This window comes from Onychostruthus taczanowskii, unplaced genomic scaffold, assembly GCF_017590055.1.
Source record: "Onychostruthus taczanowskii isolate IOZ18803 unplaced genomic scaffold, ASM1759005v1 scaffold134, whole genome shotgun sequence".
NCBI lineage: Eukaryota > Metazoa > Chordata > Aves > Passeriformes > Passeridae > Onychostruthus > Onychostruthus taczanowskii.
Genome location: NW_024498507.1, coordinates 551,983 through 578,720, shown reverse-complemented (window position 1 = coordinate 578,720; position 26,738 = coordinate 551,983). Strand labels below are relative to the sequence as shown.

Sequence of the window (26,738 nt, the reverse complement as noted above, 5' to 3'; positions counted from 1 at the left end):
AGTGGAATCCTACCTTTGAAAGAGATTATTTTTTTAATAATCATTAAATAAATGTTTAATGAGCAGCATTATTTCCATAAATTCTGTAATATTGTTAGCATGTTTTTCTGTGCTCCAGCTCACCTGTCCCACAAATATGTTACCCGCAGCTACCAGAGACTCAACAGGAGTTGTTCCCATGAAGACATGCATTATCCAACCAACCTAAAACAATTTTTAAAAAAGAAACAAAAATTTGTTCTGCCTATTCCATGCCCTTCTTGAGTTAATAATATCAATCTAAGAGTTCAGAGACATGTTACAATACTTCCTGAGTTAATGATTTCAGCTTAAAGGTATAGCACATCCATGTAATTGGTACATGCTAAAATAAAACAGAGGAGAAGTAATTTAACAGAACTGTAAGTACTCCAGGCTCCTTCTTGGCATAAAAATGTTAAAATAAATTAAACAATAAAGATATTTTGATGTGTTCTTATGACTTATGGTCTTGTTCAAAAATACTTCATATGAAGGGGAAAAATGTGAAACTTAAATTAAAGCTAAAAATACCTCATTGCAATTTTAGCACACTAATGTCAGCTAGGTGATGTTCATGGTACTTTGATAACAATCCTGTGAATGTAAAGGGCAAATAACTTTTAATCTAAGAATATCTTCAAATTAGGTTTAACTACAACCATAGAGGAAGATCTTTTTCTGTCATATGACAGGTTTATTGGACAGAGACAACAGAAAGTGGACTTGATCTTATATTAGTAGACAGTAGCACAAGACATAGATGCTGACAGAAATGAACACTTTGAGAGTGAGGTGAGGAACCTGCTTTGATTTTATCTGGGTATCTGTGACAGGAGGGTATATGCGATTGCTACTGAAATGCTTAGCAGAAATGTACTCTCTGTGATTTAATCTCCATCCTGCATTTTGAGGGCTGGGAGAAGGGCAGGCAGAAAGGAAGATTTAAGCAAGTATGGCATCTGAGGAACACTAAAGCTAACCAGGTAAAACTAACAATTAATATGACAGAAGCAATGAAACCAGACTGAGAGATGCCAATCAAGATTTTGCAATGGTAACATTTGGAACTATTTCCAGGCTATGGCTCCTTTGCACATGTTCAAAACATTTCCCACACTAGCCAAAGGAGCATCTAATTGGCAATAATGCATACCTTTCCAACAAGCCACTGCATGAATCCAACGTGGTAAAGCATAGACATAACCGTACTGAAGAAAACCACAATTGGCAATACCTGATTTGAAGACAGAAGATCATTAAAACTTCTACAGTGGTTTCCTTCCTAACTTTCCTGTTTGAGTTGTAATTAAATGATTTTCATTTATCTACATAGCTTTCTCATACAACTGCAATTGTTTAGAAACTGTTTAGCTTAGCATAATATACATAAGTGAATAACCATGTTTAAGTCAATGCAAACATTTACATCCTTTAAAAACAATCTATTTAAAGGTATATACTTACTAAATACAAAAGATGAATACAGGTCTCTCACAGTGGAGACTGAAAAATACTTCCTTTCAACATAATTTAAAATAATTGCAGGAATGCCTAACCCACTTTCTGATGGGCTATTAAAACCACTATGTATTCCATGTATGTGAAATATGCTAGTATACAACAGAAAGAAAAATCCACCCCCTAAATATCCAAAATTAGTCAGACAAATTAGTTACAGCTACAAGAGTACCACTGTCATGTGAAAAGGGGAGATTTCCTAGACCATTAATGTGGAGAGACTTATTTGCCCCTTAGTATTTAATTTATCTGTCAGTGTCCCAGGAAAACCAAGACACTTGTAGCTGAGCAGACTTTCAGCATCCCATTAAGGAGACCCTTAACTGAGCAGTCCTCCTCGATTGGATAGTGGTTTGGCTGTGTTAGAGGGAATCCTCCCAGCAGGTCTGGCCCCTTACTAGAGTGTATTACCTGCTGCCGACTGCCAGCACCCATAAAGGATTTACGCTAATAATTTCAGGAATAACATTCTTATTAATATAAGACTGCAACATGTTAAGGCTAGAAGATTGTTGCTCTTTGTATCTGACTGCAAAAATGTACTTGAAGGAATACACAGACAGGCTCTATTCCCAAGTAAAACTATTCAGGGCACATAGAACCTGGTTTTTACCAGTTTACAGGTGTCTCTATGGGGAAGAAGACAGTTTCAGCCCGTTGACTGATCCCAGCAGTTAAGATGGAGTTTTCCCTAACTTTCCCCGTTTCTCAACTTACTTATATACTATTTCTTTATGTTTATGTGGAGTTTGAGTGACTCTAGTAATAGAGTGACCTTTGTTACTGATTAGCATAAATTCTCTCCCTTTGCTTTTAAAGATACAGTCAAAAAGAATGTAGAGTGCATTCCTATGAGGGTTGTTCATACATCAGGAGCAGATAACTATGACATGGAGGTGTACATTAATATTATCATTAGGCTTTAATGAAGCAAGTTTGTCTAAGGAGAGGGATTTCACCACAGTTGCTGGCTCACCAGTGAGACATCTTCCCCTCTTTCCCTGGTATACTGTTTATCAGCTGGTATGCAGTTTATCAGCTACAAAGTACCACCGAGTTCCCTTCCCTGCAAGGATTTCCACAGAGTCTGGCCATGGAGCCTCCACTCTACTCCAGCCTCCATTCAATCCCCCTTAACAGGTGATGGGGAATCATTCTGGAAGGGTTTCAAGTCATGCACCAGCTGTATTCCATCCAGAAAGCAGCAATTGTGATTTATCCTGCATTATAACTCCTGTTAAAATGTGAACAAAACTTCTCAGTTTCCTCTAAGTGTATCTCCAGTTACCAGTCCACAGGGCTCACAGTCATTTTCCCACAACCACGAAGACTAGGAAGCTTTCATGTGTGTTCACTAATGATATAATGCATTATAAATAAAATCAAGTAACAGAATGGAAAACAACAAACCACTCTGTTAGTTCAGATCTTTTCAGTCCATAGACTCTATGCCTTTCTAGAGGAGAGTTGGTACTATAAACAATTTTGATAAACATTTAGAAAATCAATTTTGATGATCAGAACATTTCTCTGAAAGGACAGAGTGCAATTAACCAATATTGTTGTGCTGTTCAACAAGTTAATATAATGCTGCTTTCTCTAGCTTGGTTCCTTGATCCTTTTTGCAGTTCTGCAGGAATAGTTTGCCATGCAGTAACAGCAGACAGTTTAGTTTAGTAAAATTAATATCTTTCTCCCTGCCTTTTCTTTTGTTATTGCCACACAGAGAAGGAAGTTAAAATTGTTGTCTGCTCTCAACTCCCCTCCTTTGTAGCTTGATGTTTAAATTTTTCCCTATTTTCCTTTAAAGAAGTTGCTATTGATGTTTAAGAAACATCCTGCTTTTTCATATACTCCTAAAGTTTGACCTTCAAAGCAAAGCTTTTGTCAGGGATCCATAGTTCTCCTGGTATAAAAAAGAAGCTATAAATTTAACAGAAGTCTAGCTACTTCCTCACTCAAAGCAAACTTTGTCTTTTGTAGTCAACAGGATAGAAGACTTAATAGTAAAAGGTCTTTTCCATCTACTTAAGTGCTTGGAAATGCTTTTTTATGTGGGCAAATGGGTATTTTTTCAGAACTCTGAAACTCTGCATCTGCCTGCACAAATACATAGTTAAAATAAACCTGTTTATACATGCAAATATGTGCATTTTTGACTAACTAGTGCTTCCAGAACCATGTGCTCAAAGACACTGTGGGACTGATGGAACTGGTCAGAATATATACAAGTGTGCGTATTCACAAATGGGATGTGTCTGCTCTGGTAACATGTCTACTTCACCTGGCAGAAAACTGATGTGTCCCTGCATATTGCTGAGGATGCAGTATGAATACAACAGGACTCTGACAGACATATCCTGTCCCTTGTCTAATCTCTGAGGAGCTAAGCATTGTCTTTTGGATGATGCTTTGAAATATCTTGGGGCAAGATTAAAAGAGTTCATCACAACATGCAAACCTCATAAAATATCTGAAAGACACAAAAAAGCACTTTGGACCAACTTAATGTCTAAATAAATAACAAGTGTTTCAAGGGAGAACAGGCTGGCTGTCACTCACTGTTGTTGGAAGAGGGAATTCCCTGTCCAGAGGAGGAGAAGATGGAGCATGTTTTGATATTGCTGTACACTTTTCTGCAATTTCCTTTACCATATTTATATGTATATATTCCTATATATATATGTAGCTCTGAAAACCAACTGGTTTTCTTGCTTTTCAGTGTGAGATAATATACGTGTTCCTATTATTGTCTTCTAGAAATTCCATGGTTTTGCTGGCTTGAACCATAGGATAACACTGATGTATGTTTGCCTACACAGAAGCAAACTTTTGGCTGTCTAGTCCCTAGTTATGGCTTTAGTAAGCAAAGTATTTTGCATCATCAGTGAGGACTCAGAACCACCTTGAAAAAATCATATTCATAAAGCATTGCCAAAAGCCACGACAAAAATTACATGGGGGGGATGGGTAGGTGGGGCAGGAATTGAAAAATTTCACCCCTAAAACATGTAGTTGAGAATCAAAATTGTTATTTAAGTGCTCAAATAAGTAAAGTAAATACCCCCCAAAGTAAAGGGTGGGAGGAGCGGGAAAGTGAAACAAAAGGTACAAAAGAATTGCTCGTAAAATATAATTCATATTGATGAAATGCCTAAATTTTTTTTCCCTTCTAAGATGTTCTGACTGTTCTTAGTAGCAGGCTATTTTACAGATAGCACTTTCTCTCTCAAGTAATGAAAGAGCTAAGTTTGCAGAATATCTAGTTTGGAATATCACCTCAAGAAAGAAAACAAGAGAAAAGGCACGTAAGCCCACGGTCATATATCTGAAAAATCAAAAGAATGGTCTCCAACTAAGTCCTGATACATTTCTCATATTTGTTTGAGGTTTATTTATTTGTTATTTGGGTTGGTTTGGGGTTTCTTTTGTTTTGTATGTTCTTGATTCTAGCCTAAGCAGGCATTGTGGCATGAGCTTCTTCTCAGAGCAAAACCTTGAAGGATGCTGGTGCAGATTAGAGAGCACAGAGCAGATAAACTGTATTCCAGCTGTTTCCCAAAAAGGTCTCTTAACAGAGACATGGGAAATCCCTCTGTGATCTTACTAACGCGATATCATGTAATTCTTCCTGCTTATGCATCTTCTAGCTCTTCCCCCAGGTGTGAATAAATACACATCTAGGCTCTCCACTTCTTCAGGGGGAAGGTTTGTGAAGCAGTGGTCTGTACAGCACTTTAGGGTACAACAGCATGGCATGGCAGAGCACTTTTAGGCATGGAAAAGTGGGGAAGATAGACAGGAGGTAATAGTTCTGTCAGTGGCCAGGTAGAAGCCTTTTAACCTATTCCTTGTAGAAAAATATTCCAAAATTCTGTCTACATGCAACGTATGTTGTTATAATTAGACTAAATAAGTGCATCTAACTCAGTGTTTTGCAGTGAATGAAAGTGTTCCCAAATTTTCTATTCAGAATATCACACAATAAGGAATAGATTACTTGCTGATTTCTCTGGTGATTATATAGCTATCACAAGCCACACAATTTATTTCCCAGCTATACTGTTCCTCTTACCATTGTTTATCTGCCACATACAGAGTACAACAACCATCTTACCTTAAAAGCAAAGAAATGATCTGTGTATTTGTCACCAAACACAAACTTGGCACCTGCATCAGAGTAGTCCAGAAAAGTCTGGGGACAGAAAGCAAAGTAAATTAGCCATAAGCTCTGGGTACCTGCCAAAACCACACAAAATACTGCTAGCTGTCCTGCAGAAATATGGTGAGGTCCAAGGAGCTTGGACTCTGATTTGTAGGGGTCCAAGCCTTGCTGACTGTATTTGGCTGAACTGAGGGTATCTACTCTGCTCTGTTGAGTACTTGACACAATGGAGGCCATAAACTATACTGAAAAAGAATTTACTTTTAAATCCCAATACTGTGCTGCACTTCTATGCTCCATCTAATGCAAATAAGTACAATGAATTATACAGCTTAAAATGGAGATTTGACAGCTGAAGTAATGAGTTTTGAAAGGTGTAGCTAAGAGATAGCCTGAGGGAATCTTCTACTTTTAAATTTTGATCCAGTGCATTTTTATACTTCTGATGCAAATATATGCATTACTGATACAGTTTAAAATGGAGTTAAAATACAGTTTATAATAGCTACAGTAATTAGTTCTGACAGGATAGACTGTAAGACTTGAAAACATGAAGCTAGCAAAAGGGGGTACCAGACCTGCTTCACTCAGAGACTGAGAACCTGGTGACAAAACCCAGATGACTCCCGCTGCCTGCAGATTAGACAGACATCAGATCTGTGTCTTTGCTCCTGCACAGAGACAGTACATTTTGCTCTGTCTGGTTTTACATGTCCTTAATTATCTGTGAAGAACAGCTGTGAGAATAGTATCCCCGAGGTGAAAAGTCTGAATGTCCTTCAGTGGGTACTCTCTGATGTATATTTTGGATATTGCTTATTCATTACTTTACAGTAACCGACTTTTTAAAAAAAATTTTGTCTGCAGGGCTACCTGTGGATAGATCCCATCCACTATCTTAAGATCCCTTTCAGCATGCAGATTTGGATTTTGCCACCTTTACATAGCTGAATTAATTTTCTTGTGTGTCATGAGGACTGTGAAATGTCTCTGACGTCAGGAATGTTGCTGCCCTGAAGATAATTAGGGCTATGTCCTAAATCCCAAGCCTTTTCAGCATATTGTGTTTATTGATGATTTGGAGTTGAGCCATTTCTAAGAACTCCTATGAGTGCCCTGACACAAAAGTAATTTGTGTTTCAAGAATGCCAATTTATAACTTCAGCCCAATGATGGTAAAGCCATTAATAAATGGTATCACTCTGGCCATTGTATTAACAGACCAAAAAAAAAAAAAAAAAAAAAAAAAGAAAGAGAAGAAGGTTGAATGCAGGAAGTCAATGACCTTTCTGAGAATCCATTCTCAAGAGAAGAAAAAATCAAGGGATAAATGGATCCTTGAACAGCCTGTTTGTACAATGTAAGACTCTCAAGATAAAAAATTATATTAAACAAGTAAGGATTTTGCTCAGTAGCTTACCTGGATCTGAATGCCTAGCCAGTTAAATACATTAAAACCCACTTTGGTCCTCAGAATAAGAATCCCAAGAATAAACTGCATTCCTATTCCTGAAAATACTGGTCTCCAAGCAACCTAGATAGGCAGAAAAATAAACAAACTGCTTGTTATTTAAATTAATAATAATTTACTTTGGATGTTTGTTTAAATAATGTAAGGGGATAGTCTGACTATCTATACTGCAGAATGGGAGCAGCTGCCAAAACAGGTTGTAAGGGACATGGATCTTCACATATTTGGACAGAGCACAAGGAGATTTTGCTACAGCGTTTGTCCTTGGGTAATTTCAACTCTGTTTATGTCCCCTAGCTTTAAAGACTTTTGATACTTGAGAACTGCTCAGTTTTATATTGTGATTCATCATATAAAGGCAGTCATAGGAGAAACTCTGGCTGCTTATGATGATGAGTTCCTCTTCACTACACTGATGATTCCTGTTCTGCTGCCTCAGAAAACATCTTTGTTTTGTGAAAATTGAATCAAATCACTTACAAAACAAAGAGCTACAATGGCATTCTCTAATTTAATCAGACGATATTTGAATAACACAAACCAATTAGGTGTAATGAGGGCTCGTGGGAGAGCACAAAGCATTTGGAATATGAGTTTTCACCTCAGCTGGAGACAGCATCAGTTGCAAAGGGTAAGGCAAGTTCATTAGTCCTTGCTGAGAGGACATGACCTGTTAAGAAAGTCTCAGCACTGATGGAAGTCATGAAAAGTATTGGGAAATCTTGGTGACCTGGACAATATATGTATGATTAACGAAAGGATGCTGAGGTATATGAGGTATGCAAACAGGAATAAAAGCTGAAGTGGTAATTGTGGTGGCTGAACGAAGCCCTTTGTAATACCACAGCAAAACAGAGTGGACATTTCTCATGGAAAATTAAATAGCATTTGTGAGACTATGGGAATGGGTGAGCAAAAAGTGAGGACATCAGCTCGACCCCAGCTGCTGAATTTGAAGTGGGAAACAAACTTGTGAGAGGTTAAGTGCTACATCAATCAATCTATCTATATATCTATCTATCTATCTATCTATCTATCTATCTATCTATCTATCTATCTATCATATCTCTGGTTCCAGGCAATTTGTACTGATGTGATGACAATGTCCTCAAATAAGTGATGTGCTGAGGACTGTGGTGACACTCCTGTGAGTGAAAGCATGGAGAAGGCATATCTCAGTTTGAACTGTATCAGGGCTGGAACAGAAAGTGGGCAGCAGCTTCCCAAATACTGAGAGACAGGTGTTGATACAGCCCCATACATAGTCCACAAGAGCAAAATTACTTTCTTCAGAAATTAGACACAGTCCTTGGTCTTAGGCAAGGCTATATTCTTACTTTCCCACATTTTTTTACTCTTACTAGACTTGGGTAGGGTAGGGGAATAGTTTTTTAGACACAGAATAAAAAAAATACCAAAAGGCGCATTATGGAATAAATACTCACTTGGGTTGGATATTTGGAAAAGATAAGCATCAGGACAACATACATCACAAGCCCACCAAAAGAGATTAGCTGACGGGATCCTCTTTTTGTTGTGTCAAAGATAAGCCAGCAGATGGTCATTATAATAAGAGTTGCACAAAACACCCTAGGAAATAAAAAGCATCATGATATCCTGAAAAAGATGTTTGGGATATTAATTTCTCTTACCATACCCAAAACATTTACATCTCTGTTTGTGAATAAACTCTTTGTACAACGTATTGCATTGAAACCTGTACCTACACAAGCAGGTACCCGCCTTCACTGATGTGCCTTTGGCAACATCCTTTGGTGGCGTCTGGAAGAAATATCCTCCAAGCCAGAGTAGCCAAAAAAAGCATGAATGACCCTTGTTTGGATGCCATTTCTATTAAACGAAATGCAATATCTTCCTTTCTCACTTCATCCTTCTTTTCTTTCCCTTCCTTTCCTTTATTGAATCTTTAGTTCTGGGCAAGAGAGGCTATGGTATTTATGATTTGCACTGTGTTGTTTAGCTGGTGGGCCCATGAAGCACATTCTACTGAGGAGTAGGCTAGAAACAGCTCCTTTCTTTGTAACCATTCATAGTCCATTCAGCTATCTCAGAAACAATGACATGTATATCTGTGTTTCAGTGTTTCTATGGTCCCCACTATCAGAACCACGTTAAGCTTATTTATTGAAGGTAATTATTGCAACAACAGCCTGGAAGGCAACAAAATACATCACCCCATATACAGAGAGGAAACACTGTCCCAAGTGTTTTGATGCTAGTTTTGTCTAACAGTAAGGTTTCACTGATTTCAGTGGTACCTAGCTACATCAATTTGATCTTTAGATGGGGATTAAACACATTGCAGGTAAATTCCACAAAATGGCTTGGCCATTGCAATGCTGAGTAACCCTTTCTATACCTGAGAGACTTTATCTCTATTGGAAGAAAACAGTTAAGCACATAACCTGTGATATGTACAATTTAAATATTGCAGCCAGGTAATACAGCACTTACTGCACCCATTTGTTCCATCTGCTCCTCAGGACTCTCCTATTCCTTTTACTCTTTATCTCCCAGAGAGGCTGCCAGATCATCTACATGGAAATGCCTCTGTGTGACTGCTCTCTAATATGGCTGCTGAGCAGAAGGACCACAATCTTTTTAACACTTTTCTTAGCAAAGCCATTTCTAAATCTTAAAAATAATCTGGGACATTATCCTGAACTGAGAATGACTCCTCCTTAAAACTCTTTCTTTCTCAGCTAGCAGGTGATCTAGCTGAAATAGGTAGTAGCTGGCCAATTTAGTTTTCCTTTTTAATGATATTTCATTTGGTTTTTCTTTGGTCTACAAGACTCCTTTTTCTCCTCATTTTGCCAGGGATAGCTTCAAGATCCCCCAACACTGCTCAGGAATACTTGAGATAACTGTCTGACAGGTCTAATTATTATCTAATAATAATTAATAATTAATTATTATTATCTAATAATCTAAATTATCTGCCATTTATCTACAAGATGAATGTCTACTATCCCAAATTAAGGTCATACAATCTTATTATGACATTAAATCTGGCTGGCATGTTTTGATTCCTGAAGGTCAAGTAAAAATTGCTAGGGGGATATTTGGAAAAACAGTGTTTAGATAATATACTGCAGTCTTTAGGAGTTTGCAAATGTTAGAGTTAAGGTTCTTATGGACCTAATGGCTCTGTGAATAGTGAAGAAATTTTTGTTTTTCAGAGCTAATGCAAAAGGCTGCAACACACATGAACTTTTGTGAACATATTCTCTTTCAACCACAAACTTTTCCCACCTCAATTTGTGGTGTTCACCCTATGCTTTCTGCCAAGACTTTTGATCCCTAGCTGCTGCATTGAAATCCTGAATGTGTTTCTGATATTTCCTGGTAAATACTGAATTATTCTGTGATTTTAATGAGATATGTGTGATTGACCTATCTCCCTGTTCTTATGGGAAAGTAAGCTGAAATAAAATCACAGGGGTACCTTGACTAGTGCATTGTCCTTCTACATTAATAGAAAGTAATTAAAATTTACCATTTCAGCCAAAACCACTGTTTTTTCAGATATCGGTCTGCAGGGGAAAAGAATGCAGCAATTCTGTCTTCATACTTAACTATAAAAAAATCCCAGAAGATGAAGAAGATGGCTAGGACAGTGGTGACAAAGAGCGGCAAAGCTCTCTGAAAATTCAAAGTGCAGGCTGCAATAACTACTGCCAAGTATGCTGTCACAGAAACAAGAATATATATGTCAGTTAGGTTGGTCTTTTTAAAAACAGGATAAAATTTTCAATTTATAAGAGGTGATCAAAGTCAAGCCTACATTTATCTTTTCAGTGCTTTTCTGACTCTTAGCCCAAATAGTGAAAAATCTTGCTTTTTTGGATTGTTTTGTTACTTATAATATGCTCATTGGTATGAAAGGTGTCAAAGCAGATTATATGCTTTTGCCAAGGTAAGTTCATATGAAACATGTTTATCACTCAGAAAAATGAAATCCATCTACAAGAACTTCCTTTTCCTGTGTAAAATGTATGAATGAAGAGCATGAATCATGCTTTTTTTCAAAAGAGGGTGAATTTATCCAATAAAACTATAAACAAACACTTATAAACATATGTCAATTGACTGATTTGATGACCTCTAGTAATTGTGAAGCTTAAAAGTAATTTATTTCATAAAGTAGTTATGAAAATATTTATTTGACAGGTTCACTGCAGATAAATGCTGGCCAAAAAAAATTCAGTTCTTGTAAAGAATGATTGGATTTTTTCTGTGGCAAATAAAGAAGAAGGACTACTGATTTTTGTAATGCAAACTGGTTTTTGTGGAATTAATGTATGAAATCCTGACATATTCTTAGAACTCACTTTCTTGAGCCACAATATGTCTGTACTATGATAAAGCAAGACCAGATGAGTTATGAGTGTAGGATACACAGCATGCAAGCAACACTTTTATAACCTCCTGGTGCACGCTCTCATAGACATAGTTCAAGTCTCTGTGTTCCCAGTGTTCAAGTAGGAAGATCTCAAAAACAAACTTGGTGAAGTAGAAGGAAATAAACCAACCTACTGGCTAATTAGGAAAGGGAGAAAGAAGAATATCTGAATGATTTTGCAGTGCATACTGTCATAAGTACACTTACTCCAGAAAAAATTTGAGGTGAATATGGAGTGATATGGGTCAGCAAAGAAAGCTTTCATTTCCAGCCTGGTGAATTAAGTCCAGTCCTATTTGGTGCCTGACAGTTTTTAAAGTGATTTCACGGTCTTGGACAAGTTACTGAAACTATAATTTTGGAGTCAGCTGGTAATGGAGTAGACACAAAATCTGAACTATGCTGTTATCACAAGTGTAATTGCTAGTCAGACTTTAAACATGCTGGAGAAGCAGTTTAACAAGATTTGACCTTTTGTTGTGCTTGGGAATGAGTGGAGGTTTTGCAATCTGGAATTTTCTCTGGAACTAAATTCTTAACTACTTTAAATACATCATTAAAGACAGTCAAGAATTTTTTTGCCAGACAAAGACAGCACAGTCTATAATCTCATACAGGTAAATAAATAAGGCTTCAGCAATCCTGGGTGCAATATACTGTACCTGTTATCAAAATTCCATGGACCACATAATGAATTCTGGTTTTATTTTTCTTGCAAAATTCACATACTTCATCATACCTTTTTTCTAAATGCCTAGGAAAAAAAAAAAAAAACCAAAACAACAAAGAATAGAAATTTTAGCTTTTGCAGAAGAAAGTTGTGTTAAATTGGTCAAAATTTCTCCACTGAAGTTCACTGAATTTGGAGAGGATTATATTTGGATCTCAAAGTGCCAAATATAAAGTGCTTTTTTAAAGGGACTTCTTTGGGTTGATGTTGGACAGGTGAAAAAGAAAATATGGCATATATCTAATGGGACAATCTGTCATCTACATAATGGGCCAAAGTCAGCAGACCAGTTCTGCTGCCCTCTGAAGTGCAGCTCTTCTGTGAAGAGATCTGTCAACAGGGTTAGTGCAAACTGAGTAGGTAGTTAGAAGATTCAGTGTCCATTACTAGACCCACAAAGTCTGTTAATACAGCCAACCCAGCATTAGTGATGTGGAATAATAGTATTGCTATAATTGTGAAGGTCTAAGGCTGCTTTGTGTGTGTGTGTGAAATAACCAATACCCATCCAAAACCTTATTACAGCATGCATAGATGTTTCTGAATTTTTAAAAATTTGGTTGTTATTACACTAAGTTTTCATCTCATCATCTCAATGGAAGTTAAAATGGTTTGTTATATTTGAATATCATGCTCCAGTACCAGTTCATCCAATTATAATGTACTTCAGTTTCTTTTTTTTCCTCGCTAAAGGTAACAGCATGATTTCATGAGGGAGGTCAAAATTTAGGGAAATAGCAGTTAAGGGAGTTAATTCAACAGAGATTTCCAGTGTTAAATATGCTGGTGACGTGGACATACATCAATTACAGTGGCTAAAAAAAACACTCTCATATTGTGTAAGCTGGAAACAAATTACAGCTATGTCTCTTTCCTCTCAGAGGCACTGCTTTAGAGAAGCACATCTCTGAAGCAGTCTCTCGCATTCCCAGTCCATAAGGCAATGTTATATTTAGAGATGCTAATTATCCAGACTGTACTTGTTTGGAAACTAGATACAGCTGGAGTTAGATGCACACTGACATCCAGCATGAATACCCTTATTTTCTGCACTCAAAAAATTTCAATTAATTTAAAATAAATTTGAGATAAACAAGAAATATTAATTTAAATTATATCAGTACACTGAAGAACAGAGCAGGAACACGCTCCTTCACAATAACAGAGAGTAATAGTTCTGGGAGAAATCCTGATTACCTTTGATACTTCAATTTCAGTTCTGGGAATTCCTGTAGCTTCAGAAATCATAGCACTTTTTTTTTTCCTAACTTGTAAGAACATTAGGTTGTCTACCCAATCTCAGCAGAAAGATTAGATACAACAGGAAAAGCAAAAAGGAGAAATAAGAGACAAATAGATGAAAAAGGCAGTTACTTTAGCAAATTTATTGTTCATCCATCACCCAAGAAAAGGAAAAAATACAGTTACTGCTACTTATGAGCCCATTGGGACTTAAAATTGTTGTTTTCAGATTACAATTTTTTGTAATTTCTTCTTTTATCTAACATCTCTCTCTCCTCTTTTTATTTTATTAATTTAGGCTATTATGACTTTGGTATCAGAATATCTTAAAATATTTAAGCACATAGGTCATGAATATGCAGTTCTGTTCTGAAAGGTGGCAGAAAAAATATGTTCCTTATGAAATATGGTTAATTTACTAAGGAATCATTCTTTTCTAAAAGCTGATCATATAGGCTTGAAATATAACTGAAGACGTTGAAAAAACAGATCTTACTTTAACACATTAATGTAAAATATTTGTATATGTCAAAACTATTCTTGCTTGCATTTTGTAACTCAGAAATCAATTTTCTGTTGTGTATGCACTGAAGAAGTGAATGTTAAAACCCAGCACTTGCAGTGAATCTATGTTATCTACAGACTGATCTTTCAAAAGGACTGTGTCTTAGACTGCAGAGTATTCAGTACTATCTGTTGAAAGAAATCAGTGACAGATATGAACATTTAGTATGATTTTAAGTATTGTGTCTTAACTTTTTTAATGCCTTAAACAGGGTTTGCAGTCTTCACAAAAATACCTAAATCTCTAGTAAAATGTGAATGTGTGTTTTCACCCTGTGATCACTTGGAAGTAGAGCAAACACAAAGTAAAACTTTTGTTCCATTAAAATATCTTTTTTCACAGCTATTCTGTTCTTACTTTGTGCTGCAGCAAATGGCTATGCAAACTGAAAGACACTAGTGAATCTTCAACTTCCTGAAAGAGACCACTCTTTAAGACCTCTGTGTAAAACACACTGCTCTAGAAATATTGGAAAAGAAGTTATTATACAAGAAAAAAAAAATAGTACTCCTTTAATTTGCAAGGTTTTAAAAGGATAGTTCCACAATCACAGATGTCATTTGTACGGTATAATAATTGTAAACAAGTTGTGTTTCTTTATTACAAAAATTGCTAGGCAATAAAAAGGTCTGTGTAGCATAGGGGTATGGCATTTAGAGCTGTCACTCCAGAAGCAAAAACACTGGCAGCTTTTTGCTTAGGCCAGGATAGAGTGGAAGACTTACTCATGCAAAAACACATTACCCTTTCAAGCGTGGTTGTTCATCATCTACAGAGGCACATTTGTTTTCATGCAGATCACTCTCAATATTGATGTATTCATCCCCCTGGAAAGCAGATCAGTACCAAGGTTGTCAGAGGGGTTTATGCTTCTTAGGTAAGGTGCAAAAAAGCATCCCCACTGGCAGCTGGCTGAAGCAGCCTCTAGAATTTCCTGTCTGCACTGCATTTATGTCTCCAGCTCTCCCACCTGCCACCAAATCTGTGATCAGTGTTTTGACCAGCTGAGGAGTTTCCCAAGCCACCTGCACCATTTTCAAAAGGGAAATAAAGGGGGGAATAATACCAGTGTTACCCAGAGCAGATGAGGGCAGGGCCTCGTAGGTGGAGGCCCTGTACTGCGTGCACTTGAAAAGGGCAAGCCGTGAATTAGCCAGCTTGCCCAGCACCTCCTGTAGACACCCCCAGGTTTTGTTGCTTATCTCTTTGCAGAACTTTAGTATGATGGAACCTTTGTATATGAAGATTGGTTAAACTGGGCGAGGCTCAGTGTTTTAAAAATTTAACTAAGCCAAGTATTTTATTTTGAAGAAAAATTGTTGCCTGAGTCCACATAAGCATGGCTCCGTTAAAGCTTTTGTATGACTACAGGCTGCCCTGCAGCCTGTCTGAGGAGAGCCTTGAGAAGGCCAGGAGGCACACAGCCTCTCAAAGCTGCTCAGCACACCCTCGGGGGCTGTCATGCCCACGCTGCACCTCTTCCCCTGTCCCACTCCAGTGGGGCACAAGGACAGAGCTTGTCCCATGGCTACTTACCTCCATGCTCATGGTGGGGCCTGCAGAGTAGCCAGGGCCCAGGGCAGGAGACCATTGTGTTCAAAGACAGCAGCGTACGTGTGTGTGGCACTCACGCCTCTCCCTTTGAGCACTGTGACCGGCTGACCGGCCTGGAGTGTCTGGCCATGACCAGGGTGATGACAGACAGTCTTGGCCTGGCCTGGCAGACATGTTCTGCCCTCTTCACAAGAGCAGCCCACAGTGCTCAGCCACTTTTGGAGCAGTGACAATCTGCAGGTGAGTTTACCTTTTGTTATTTTGTCACTTTTGTTTATGGTAAGTCAATTCCCCAGTCTGCTGTGGAAAGCAAGGCCCACCATAGACCTTGCCGTGGCCCCTGCATTCTGTCTGTCTGTCCTGCTGCAGGTGCTGCCAGAAGCCCTGGAAAGCTCTCAGTTAGTTACCGGGGAGAGACTTGAACCACAGAGTCATGGAAGGGCCTGGGTTAGAAGGGACCTTAAAGATCATTAAAAATCAGAGTTCCAACCCCCTGCCATGGGCTGGGACATCCCCCACTACTACCAGGTTTCTCAAAGCCCCAACCAGTTTGACTTTGGACACCTTCAGAGGCATCCAAAACTTATCTGGGCAAATTATTCCAGGGTCTCATCACTCTCACAGTAAAAAATTTCTTCCTGATATCTAATCTAGACCTACCCTTTTTCCATTTAAATCCAGTCCCCCATGTCCTTTGACTACATGCCCCTATAAAGAGTTCCTCTTCCTTTTTTTTTTTGTAAGCTCCCTTTAAGTGCGGAAACACCACAGTGGGATCCTGGAGCTGTTCTTCTCCTAGCTGAACAGCCACATTTCTCTCAGCCTGTCAAGTATCTTCAGGCTTTAATGATCTCAAAGGCAAAACTAACACATGGTGAGACCAGGGGAGTATATACATAGAAGCTGCTGTTTATTCTTCTAGGGAAAGCTCAGCATAAGACCAGCAGGAGTTTTGACTGCAGTTTTTGGAGCAATGTTCTTCATGATATGACCGCATCTCACTAAATTCCATTTCTTTCCCTTTTTGGTCTTGACTGTGAAACAAAGCGAACCTGAAAGATGTCTACTAAGTTACTATTACTTCTAGTAGCTGTCAGTACTTTTCTCAATGGCTGTACAAGATAGGCTTCTTATCTGAAGGACACTGAATGGTGATAATATGTAAACATGATTTATTCCTGAGATTAAATTTGGGATATATTACATACCTGTGCTTCTCACAGATTCTTTTAAGCTACATTATAAAATCAGGAGAGCCCTAGCCCTCTGGGTTGAAGCGCCATGCTTTCACATTTGCAGGCAGCTACACTCCCTTTGGCACTCTGTCAACCCTCCTGGTCACAGCCTGAAGTTCATGTCCTACAGATATTGCTTTAATCTCCACCATCATTTCCACTGACACCACTTCTTGCACTGCCTAGGCCAGGTCATGCTCTTCTATCTCTTTTCTCCATGCCACAGCATACTGCCTGTGCCTGGATCACCCACAGCCTGAATTCTGGCTCTCTGAATTTCTGAAGTATATGTTTTATTTTGAAAATATAAGCTATTTTTTCTTTTGAGTATGTCAATTACAAAAGCATCAATCTACATCTTTTCACATTGTTCACAATGTATTTAATATACTTAGAATATTACTATGTCACTCTTGTCACAAATGCTTTCCTACAATGAAATTAAAATGTGAGAAAATCTGAAATCGAAGACAATTTTGTGTGAAAGTGTGTAGATACAAAAGGAAATTGGAGAATGGATGCAAACCCATTTTATTCTTTTTCATGGCCAAACATGGCACCAGGTCTGGTGCGTGGAGAGTTGGCTCTTGCTGAGAGTTACCTAAGGGTTTTGTGGAGCACATGGACTTCTGCAAGCAAAGTGAGACACGGCTAAGTCCATACTGTAAGACCATCAAAATAAATTCTTGCGCCTCTGTCACAGTGTACCAGAGAAATTGTTGGTGTGAATATACACATCTCTGATGCTCTTGCACCAAGTAGTGGCAGAATGTTTTCAGATTAACTTTTTCAGTGGGAAATTGGTTTCTCTGATAAAAATAAATTTTTCATAGATGTCAGTACTTTCTCCAATTTTCTACAGTTTCAATCAGTTCTGAAAGTCCTTTTTAAGTTTTTTTTTGTTTTGTTTTAACAGGTTTTTTTTTGCCAGCTTTTTTGAAGACGAAGCTATAGACACCATCTACCACCTTTCTGTCCTAGGATCTCAGATTCCAGTCTAGTTTCCAGGAGTCCTTATCAGAACAGTCTAAGTGATCCTTTCAATCACCGTATATCTGAAACTAATTCAACTCTGAGAGCAGAGACATTACTTTGCACCATGCCTTTGTTGCCTCTGATCATATTCAAGAAAACAATAGAAGATAGAAATGAGTACCCACTGCATCAAGTATTTCTTATATGCTGCTTTGAGTACCATTACCAAACTTGGCAAGTAGATATGATTACAACAGAATAGAATTTTTAGAGTAGCACGTTATTTCTGGAGTGAAAATATTAACACCTAACAATGGTGAAATACCTGTGGATTTTTTTTAACCCAACTCTCATGTTTTCATAGTGGGATATTCAGTATGTGGGCTTAAACAAACACACAGTCAAAAGAAGTCAAAATGAATGTGTTTATTATTACAATAACCTGCATTGTGCTCTCTTCTTCTCTGGTCAGTTTTAACAGGACCTGTTGCTCAGGTTTGTGTTTGTCTGAAATTTTCCCTATTTAGGATGTTTATTTAATAATTCAATATTAATTTATTATTCTATATTTAGTAATATGAATTCTTTGTCTGACTGAAAGAGTGTATCTCTAAAACCAATGATTACAAATTCTCTTTTTTCACCTTCTTATTAGAAAATGCTTTTAGGGCAACTCCTTGTTCAGACTTCCCTCTGATTACCATTTCTGATGCCTCTTTTGTATCTTGCATGAAGCCATTATGACATTTGGAATACATTTTTTTCTGAGCCCTACACATGCAGGTTTTTTTTTTAATATATTTTCTGAGAATGGAACTTCTGTGTCCATTTATACAGTTTAAATTATATTCAGATTTTGTTAGAATATCTGTCTTGGATTTACTAATACATTGCTGACATTAACTTTGAGGTTTGCTAATTTTTATAGGGTTTTTTGGAAAAAAAAAGGAAAAAAAAGAAAAAAACATACCTGATTAATATGCACTGTTTCCTTATTTTGTGAATTCTTGATTCTCTGTGAATTGTCTCCAAGACCTTTCAGATTTGTATCATCCACACCATCATCACTGTCATTCTAGGACCAGAAATTACATTGGTTCAAATCAGAAGCTGAAAGCCTTTCTCATGTACAGTAAGAACTGATTTATTATCTGATGCCTGGGCTGCCATGGAAGCAAGTGAATGGGTGACAGGAAATGGTCTCAAGTTGCACCCTGAGAGATTTAGATTATTGGGAAAAATTTCTTCACTGAAAGGGTGGTCAGGCATTGCAACAGGCTGCCCAGGGAAGTGATAGATTCATGCCTGAAGTGTTCCAAAAACCTGTAGATGTGGCACTTTGGGGACATAGTTAATTGGTAAACATGGTTGTGCTAGATTAATGGTTGAACTCAATGATCTTACAGGTCTTTTAATATCTAAATGATTCTTTAATTCTTTGAAGACAAGTTTACCACAACAGGGACCGCAAAACTTGGTGTGCAAAGCTTGGCTGTTCAAGTCCCTGCACTACTGCGCAGAGGTGCCTTGGTCACGAATGGAACTCAGCTAATGTGAATCTGCTGTTTTCTTGACTAGACTCACGTGTCTCCCATGGTGAATTGTGCTGTCCATTATCTCAGGACTGGTTCAACAAGTTTACAAAAATCCAGGCCTTCTCCTCACCAAAGGCAAAATGGACTATATGGGACCTTCCCCGGCTGTTAGTACCCTTGCTCCAGCATTTATGCTTCTGTCTTTAAAGAGAGGAGTTAGCTTTACCACATTAATCCTCTGAGGTATACCTTTTATCAGATAGATGAAGACAGCCATAACCAGCCCAATTAATTCTAATTTTTTTTAATAAATCCTGAATCACAATTTTCTGGTTTCTTAATGTTTTGAAGGATAAGTTATCTCTTTTTAATGGTCCTAGACCATCTGGTTCTTGATTTTGTAAGAAAGCTGCCTAAACAAAATTTCAGATAACTTACATCTACAATTGTTGTGAATGTTTTGTATTTTAGTGGTTTCTTATGGCAGCAGTTACAGTATGGTAATTTCACTGGGTTTTACTGCATGAAATATCTCATTATTTACATGGTAATAAATTCAGTAAATTAGTATTTACAATGAAAACAATCACTTCCACATGAACAATACAAAGTAACCTGAATCATAGTAAATTAATGAAAATTTCTAAAGGCAGGAATAAGCAGTACTACTAGAAATAAATTTAATTTTGTCTTTTAGCAGAAACATGGCCTTAGAAGCAACTAGAACAATGCTTAGTCACACTTTTCCTTAAAGATACTTTGCCTCTAGACTTCACAAGAAATCAGTTTCAAAGTGTTTTTGTAACTTTTTGTGTTTCGGAGAAGAGAGTCACAAGAGGCTGTTTATTCAAGTGCTGTGGCCTTGATACCCTTCACCTAGAAGTGAGGAAACTGATGTATCTTTTCCATCCCTTAAGAGAGGTGTTTCTATTTCAGATACCATTGTCACTTGTTTGCCTCCTAACCATACCATCACAGGGATTTGCTGTAGCTGCCCCTGCAGCCAGCAACAAACACAGCTACTGAACACTCCAAACAATTAAAAAAAAGAAAAAAAAAAATCACAAGAAGCAGAGATTAACTGTAGCACTGAGATATATTAAAAACACTACACAGGACAGCATAGTAAAATCAAAGTGCTATAGTCTGTAATTTACATGTACACACACCCACACATTCCTGACCATAGTGTCTTTGAAGATTTCCATACTTGTTGCTGAGGAAGAAAAAGCAGAGATTTCCTAGAATTTTTTCAGTAAATGTGTGAAAAACAATAAGCATGCAAGTTGCTGTTCATGAAATACACAAGTAAAGAGTCTCTGTTGGAAGACACCTCTAGAAGTCACTTTGATGAACTCATTGCTCAAGTGCAATAATTACATAAGAAATTTCATTTATAGAATAATTAAAATATATGAATGCATGAGTAATGTAACAAAACCAGTAAGAGCATCACACAATTGCTTGAATTCAATAGCCCACGCTGCAGATTGATAGATTTGTGTCCTTCTCTATGAATTAAAAAAGTTGCTATTTCAACTGATCATATAACATTTCTGGATTATTACTGATTAAGCAGAAACTGGTTAATTACTATTGATAACAAGTTTACTCTAGTGAGATTTGTGTTGACTTGAACAGTCTTTAAATGAGTGCCATGAAGCTGAGTAATTTTCCTATTTCACAGCTGATTTTTTAAGATTCTCCCCTTTACAGAATTTTTTGTTTATTTTGTTTAGTGAAAACACATTATTTAACCCTACTGCTTGAAGAAAAAGAAATATTTTTAATTTCTGATAAGAAAAAAAATATTCAAGTGACAAATAAAACTGCCTATTCCCCTTTCCTGCTTACTTAGTGTCTGAAGGAACTCCTCAACAAAATGTTGGTCTGTGCTTATTACCTACTGTTGCTGATTGCCATATGTGAGCAACTCAGCACAAGCAGAAAACTTCTACTTCATTTACTCAGTATCCTTTTCAACTCCCTGTAAATGTCTGAACAAGAAAACAGCGCAAGAGAAAATGAGAGTTAAAGCCTTAGGAACTACAGATAGCACAATCCTGTCATGAGCACAGGCCAGTACAGCAGCAGGTAAAGTCACTTCTGAACCTACTCGACCTCCAGGTGACAGGATAGAGCAGGAAGTTCACAAAGAAGCTTCAACAGGAAAAGTCTCTTTGCTTTAGTACACAGTTAAAGGACTACAGAATTGGTCCATCTATTTTGAATGCTTGTAATATGAGAAGCGTTTTGAAGCTGTGTTTCTGCTTTCACAAACTGCTTTATTTATTTTTTTATTTGGAATTCCCCTCTTGTAAAATACTTGATTAAATGACAAGGACATAGCTGTCTCAACGGTGTATGCTTTTTCAATATTTGTTTAGTTCCCTCTTGACGAGCTGTTAATTCACCTAGTATTGTTGCATGACTACATTCATTTATCTTCCCTGCCATCTCCTCCTTGATTTTGAAGGAGGATGGATTTTGCAAAGGGCTAATAGCTTCTATTGTGCTTTTAACAATAGCAGACACTGGAGTAGATGATGTTACTAGGGAGGAAAATAGGATGGCCAACATTACATTGAGGCAGCTGCTTAAACTGTTTCTGAGTTAAGGGTGGGTCCTTACTTTATGTTGGAGATTAGAATCAGGATACTCAAGGAACTGACTGGAAAAGACATGCTTCAAAAGCAAATAATTCAAATTATAATGTCGGGTTCTATTGCAACTCAAGAGAATTGTATTTGCCCAGCAGAAGTGAAACCATCTAGTTTACAGTTCAAAACTTGCTTATCTTTAAATATTCAGCGACCCTGAACACCATTCATCTAGGTTTCCCCTAATGAACTATCTGGCCAGTGCCATGATTCTGGAGTTTGAATGCATTTTAAATATTGAGGAAGAATTTATTTAAATTAGTAATCACAGCACTCATAAATACCTGTCGAATTATAAAACTCAGTCTACAAGGCAGGAAGGATGAATGTTCATTATCCATGTACTAAACTACAGCAAATGAGTAACAAAACATAAGAAAATATAATAAACAACAGATAAGAAAAAGGTTCTGCCAGATATAAATTTAGCAGGCTATGTCTTCATGGGTTGTTTTGAGAAGGACTGTAGATAAGACTCCCCACCTCTGAGTACATTGTTGTTTTCTTAAAAAAATTTAGATTGTCAGGGTAGGATAGTTGGCTATTATCCTGAAATGTAGGGGTTTTTAATTAAAAAAAGCAAAGTATGGCTTTGGAAAGCAAGTCTTGAAAATGTGGAAAAGGGTTACATAATTTCCTGTCTGGATCTGGTTAAATAATGCAGTGCAACGCCACCTTTATTTCCAAGGGTAAACATAACAGTGATGCTCATGAAATACAAATTTGTAATAACATCTATAGTCTTAATTAGCCAACCAGACAAGAGTATCTAGGAAGCTGTGACAAATGGCAACAAACAGAAATTACACTTTTTAGGATATGTTTTAAGCTTGTTTGAATGAAATGGATGAATGCATTATGGCAATACAAATGTCCTTTGCACTGTGAGCAAAGGGCAGAATTTTAAAGGGGATCCTTTCTTAAGTCAACTACTTAAGGGCGTGCTGTGTTCTGCTATAAAAACAGATACAGGTTGTTTATGCATCATAACTCTAGGAATAGGAGGCCAGTGAACAATAAATATTTATTAGCTGTTATCTTTCCTTTGCACTGTATTTATGTTTGCCTCTGTGCTGCTTTTAACTGTAGGGCAGTTTATTCATCCCACCTACTGTTCCTTTTTAAGATGCAGCTTTTATCATTCCTTATGGAGTGTGACTTGATGTTTAATGTCATCAGAGATCTGAATCATCAGAACTGATTAGATAAAAATTTTGCCACTTTAATGAGGGCTAAAGACAAGCTAGGTAAATCCAATCTGAGATTTAGGGTTATTGTTAGTGATACATGGTTTCTGAGCAGGAATCTGTGAGCAAGTGTAGTGGTCCTCCAGCCAGCCACTCCACGTATGAGAGATTGACTGAACCACCTTGAAGGCAAGAGACACAGTAACATTTCCACACATTATGTATGACATTATTGTAGCTATAGATACACAACCTGGTTTACGCTGGTACACTTAGCAGGACAATTTTCTGAATTGAGTATAATAATCTGCGTTCCTTAAATTACATGACATTTTTAAGATGGGAAAAAAATTAACAATCTGAATGTCTTATTACAAACAGTGCAGCAATCTGTTGATTCTACCTATGAGGCAGCATCCAAAGCAGGTAACTTTAGCATGTACGTCTTAACTGCATTGGATTTCATTAAGCTAAATACTTTATTACTGAAGGGTAGGAATATGGTAGGGAAGACTGGCAGTATGGGTAAAGAAAGCTATGTATCTTCTTAAAACCTATAGAAAAAACTCACTCATTGTATTACACCCAAATGGCTGTTGATAATTAAGATATTCCTAATATCAAAAGAGATAGACAAAGAGAGAAACAGCAGAGGTGTACATTTGGGGTTTATCGTCTGTTGTCTTTCGAGACCATTTTGAGCTGTTAATAAGGGGGAAAAGTTCCTTCTGGGTCTCCCAGCTACTGGCGTTATCACAAGGTAATAATGCAGGACCTGCAAATTCATGCTATGCTCAAGTGCAAATGCATAGTGCACAAAAGAAGTAGCTGATATTTTGCAGAACCAGGCATTTTAAAAAATGCAATTAATGGTATTAATATAACTTTGTGCTGCATGGATGCAATCCTATTTGAAAGTTAACATTTGTTAAAAGAAAGTGTACTACACTACCATTGAAAATGGTGATGCAGTGAAAATCCTACCACAGTACAAACGGATGTATTTACATATCCACAGCAACCGAAAGTTTGAGAAGAGCTCAGTTATCGCCCTTTGACCATTTGTGTGACAAACCAAAATCAGACTACTCTATACTACACCTTCTTTATCCCGTTAGTGTCCCTTTGCAACAGAAAGCACAATCTTCTCATTCTTGACTTGATAAAGGTCCTTCATCGATCCCTTTTTAGCCTTGAGCTGATTTGTATTACATTGAGAGCTGTTTTACGAACTTAGGTACTTTGCAAATTACCTAACTCGGATTTACGTTGTTTGTCTCTTACTTTATCCCTATGTCCATTAATCTTTAAGTGGTTCAGGTGCATCTGAAGGTACCTATGGATACTTAAAATGGTACCTAGATGGATACTCAAAATAGTTTAAATTACACCTTTTCCAGAACAGTTTTATATTTTGTTGTTTAGGTAAGTTACTCATTGCTTAATGCATTAAGACAAATTTATTTTGGAGGAATTAAAGTATTCACTCTTTTTGCAAGAAAAGCTTTAAACACAATAAATAGTGGGACATGATAAGACTGTTTACTTTTCAGCGGTTTTTACTGTGATTTGTTTATATAAAGAATTTTACTTATTTCCTTCTGTGTCTTATTTTTCCTAGGCAGGGACTTACATATTGAAACAGAGATAAGACAGTGTAAAAGTAAATAAAAATGGCCCGGGTAAGCTACCTGAGTAAGGCAGAGGGTTAAGCCGGGTTACTATACTGTGCTACACAGATCTCTGAGGACAAAGGTGATTTTCAGCTTATGCCATTTAAGAGAGATCAGCACCGAGCTTTTGAAGCTAGGGACTCCTCTCCTTTTTGAGTTTGTAAGAACAGATTCAGGAAGCCCATGGCACTAGCTTAGTTACATATTTTGTGTGAAAACACAAAAACCTCTTATCTCTCACACTTGAACTGGCGGAGACTCAAATTCAAATTGCTTATCTCTCTGCTCCGAAGCACAGACGAGTTGAGGGTGCTCTGATTACTCAGCCTAACTACTGGGCTATCATGTTTTAAGACTTAACTCTCTTGTCTACATCCCGTAAATATTCCCTGAGGGGCTTCTCTGTCCATATAGAGCAATGAATAAATATACAGAGCGGTTGAATATCGGTGATGTTATGTTACAGTCCACATGCTTCTACAGTTCACAGCATCTACAAAGACCCTTCCTGTGTTATTTGGATAGTGTCGGCAGATACCCCCATCAGCTACCCACTTCCTGCTACCTGAGATCAGGAGCAGCGTAAGGACCGAAGACTGCAAAGGGGAGCAAGGAGCTACTTTGTTAATGTAGCCCTCTTCAGAGTATTTCACAGCTACTGTCTCTCCCCGACTTATTCTACTTTTATCAACAAGTACAGTGAGCCAGCCCGGCTGCGGGTTCGCAAATTTCTGTTTGTGTCTGCTCTAATTTCAGTGAAAGCACAGGGATGCTGGGCACTGGGAAACAACAACTAAATACTTTGGGGTTTTTGATTTTTTTTTTTTTGGTGGTGTTTGTTTGCGGGGGTTTGTGCTTCCGCTTATGAAATCTGCGTTTTTTAAACGGCTATTAATATTACTTCATGGTTAGAAAATGTAAAACCTTCTGGGTTGGTTCCTTAGTCTTCTCTTCGCACTCTTCTCGAGAGCAAAGAAAATTGCGCTTTATGCATGGAAGAATGCTACGCCCCACTATGATTACATTATTACTTTTCAATTTTTCTCATATTATTGAAATATATTGCTTTGATGAGTTAGGTGTCTGCTGCATAATGCTGACACTTCTCTTCAACAGAACTGTATATGACCTATCCTCAGGAAAAAACAGCAACTGATACAGCAGATGGGAGCCAGTTGTGAGACCCACCAGCCTATGAAATATTACCGAGTCAGAACACTTTTCAAAGCTAGCTATATACCACTGAGTAGAGCAAACTCCTGAATAAGTCAATTGTGCTCAGATTTTATTTTTTTTTTTCACAAGAGCCGTGTACTTTGGCAGGGTATCAGGACGTAGAATGTGGTAAAATACCTGCAGGCAGAGTGCAGAAAATGCTTTTTCTTTGTTCGGGGTCTGAATTAAACATTGGTCAATGTTTTTAACTCCTTCCTCTTCCCCAGAAACCGAAGGAAACCACACTTACCTGGAAGGCCAAATTGTGCACTCCTGAGTGATCACAGTTGGTCTCTGTCAGCTCCATGTGCCCGGTATGGAGTTTTTAGGTGAATGTTGGAATGTAGGAAGCTACTTTCAGCACAGGGCAGAATCAACCAGCACCTGGTTAATCCAGCCACAGGACCGGCATCACTTGAAGTCAAGTTAGCTGGAGGCCTTCTCAGGTTACCCTTACTTCCACTTAGCTCCACCTTCTCGCTCTGCTAGCACAGCCCCTTTTGGCCAGCATGGAAAACGGCCTTCAGAGACAAGAATGGAGGATACCTGCAGGCTCAAAAGCATAT

The 26,738-nt window shown here is 37.7% G+C and overlaps 1 protein-coding gene across 1 annotated transcript in view; it reads right to left on the bottom strand.

Moving 5' to 3' along the window:
- Positions 1 to 26,479, bottom strand: part of SLC28A3 (solute carrier family 28 member 3) — a 37,533-nt gene extending 11,054 nt beyond the window's left edge. Inside the window, exons 1-10 of the mRNA XM_041397045.1 lie at positions 26,423 to 26,479; positions 18,873 to 18,977; positions 14,883 to 14,965; positions 12,264 to 12,355; positions 10,696 to 10,885; positions 8,621 to 8,765; positions 7,125 to 7,238; positions 5,657 to 5,734; positions 1,175 to 1,255; positions 124 to 204 (exon numbers count right to left, since the gene is read on the bottom strand). Of these exons, the coding sequence (XP_041252979.1) occupies positions 124 to 204; positions 1,175 to 1,255; positions 5,657 to 5,734; positions 7,125 to 7,238; positions 8,621 to 8,765; positions 10,696 to 10,885; positions 12,264 to 12,355; positions 14,883 to 14,965; positions 18,873 to 18,977; positions 26,423 to 26,479 (1,026 nt within the window). The remainder of the gene's footprint in view (positions 1 to 123; positions 205 to 1,174; positions 1,256 to 5,656; positions 5,735 to 7,124; positions 7,239 to 8,620; positions 8,766 to 10,695; positions 10,886 to 12,263; positions 12,356 to 14,882; positions 14,966 to 18,872; positions 18,978 to 26,422) is intronic.
- Between the last annotated feature and the right edge of the window lie 259 nt (positions 26,480 to 26,738).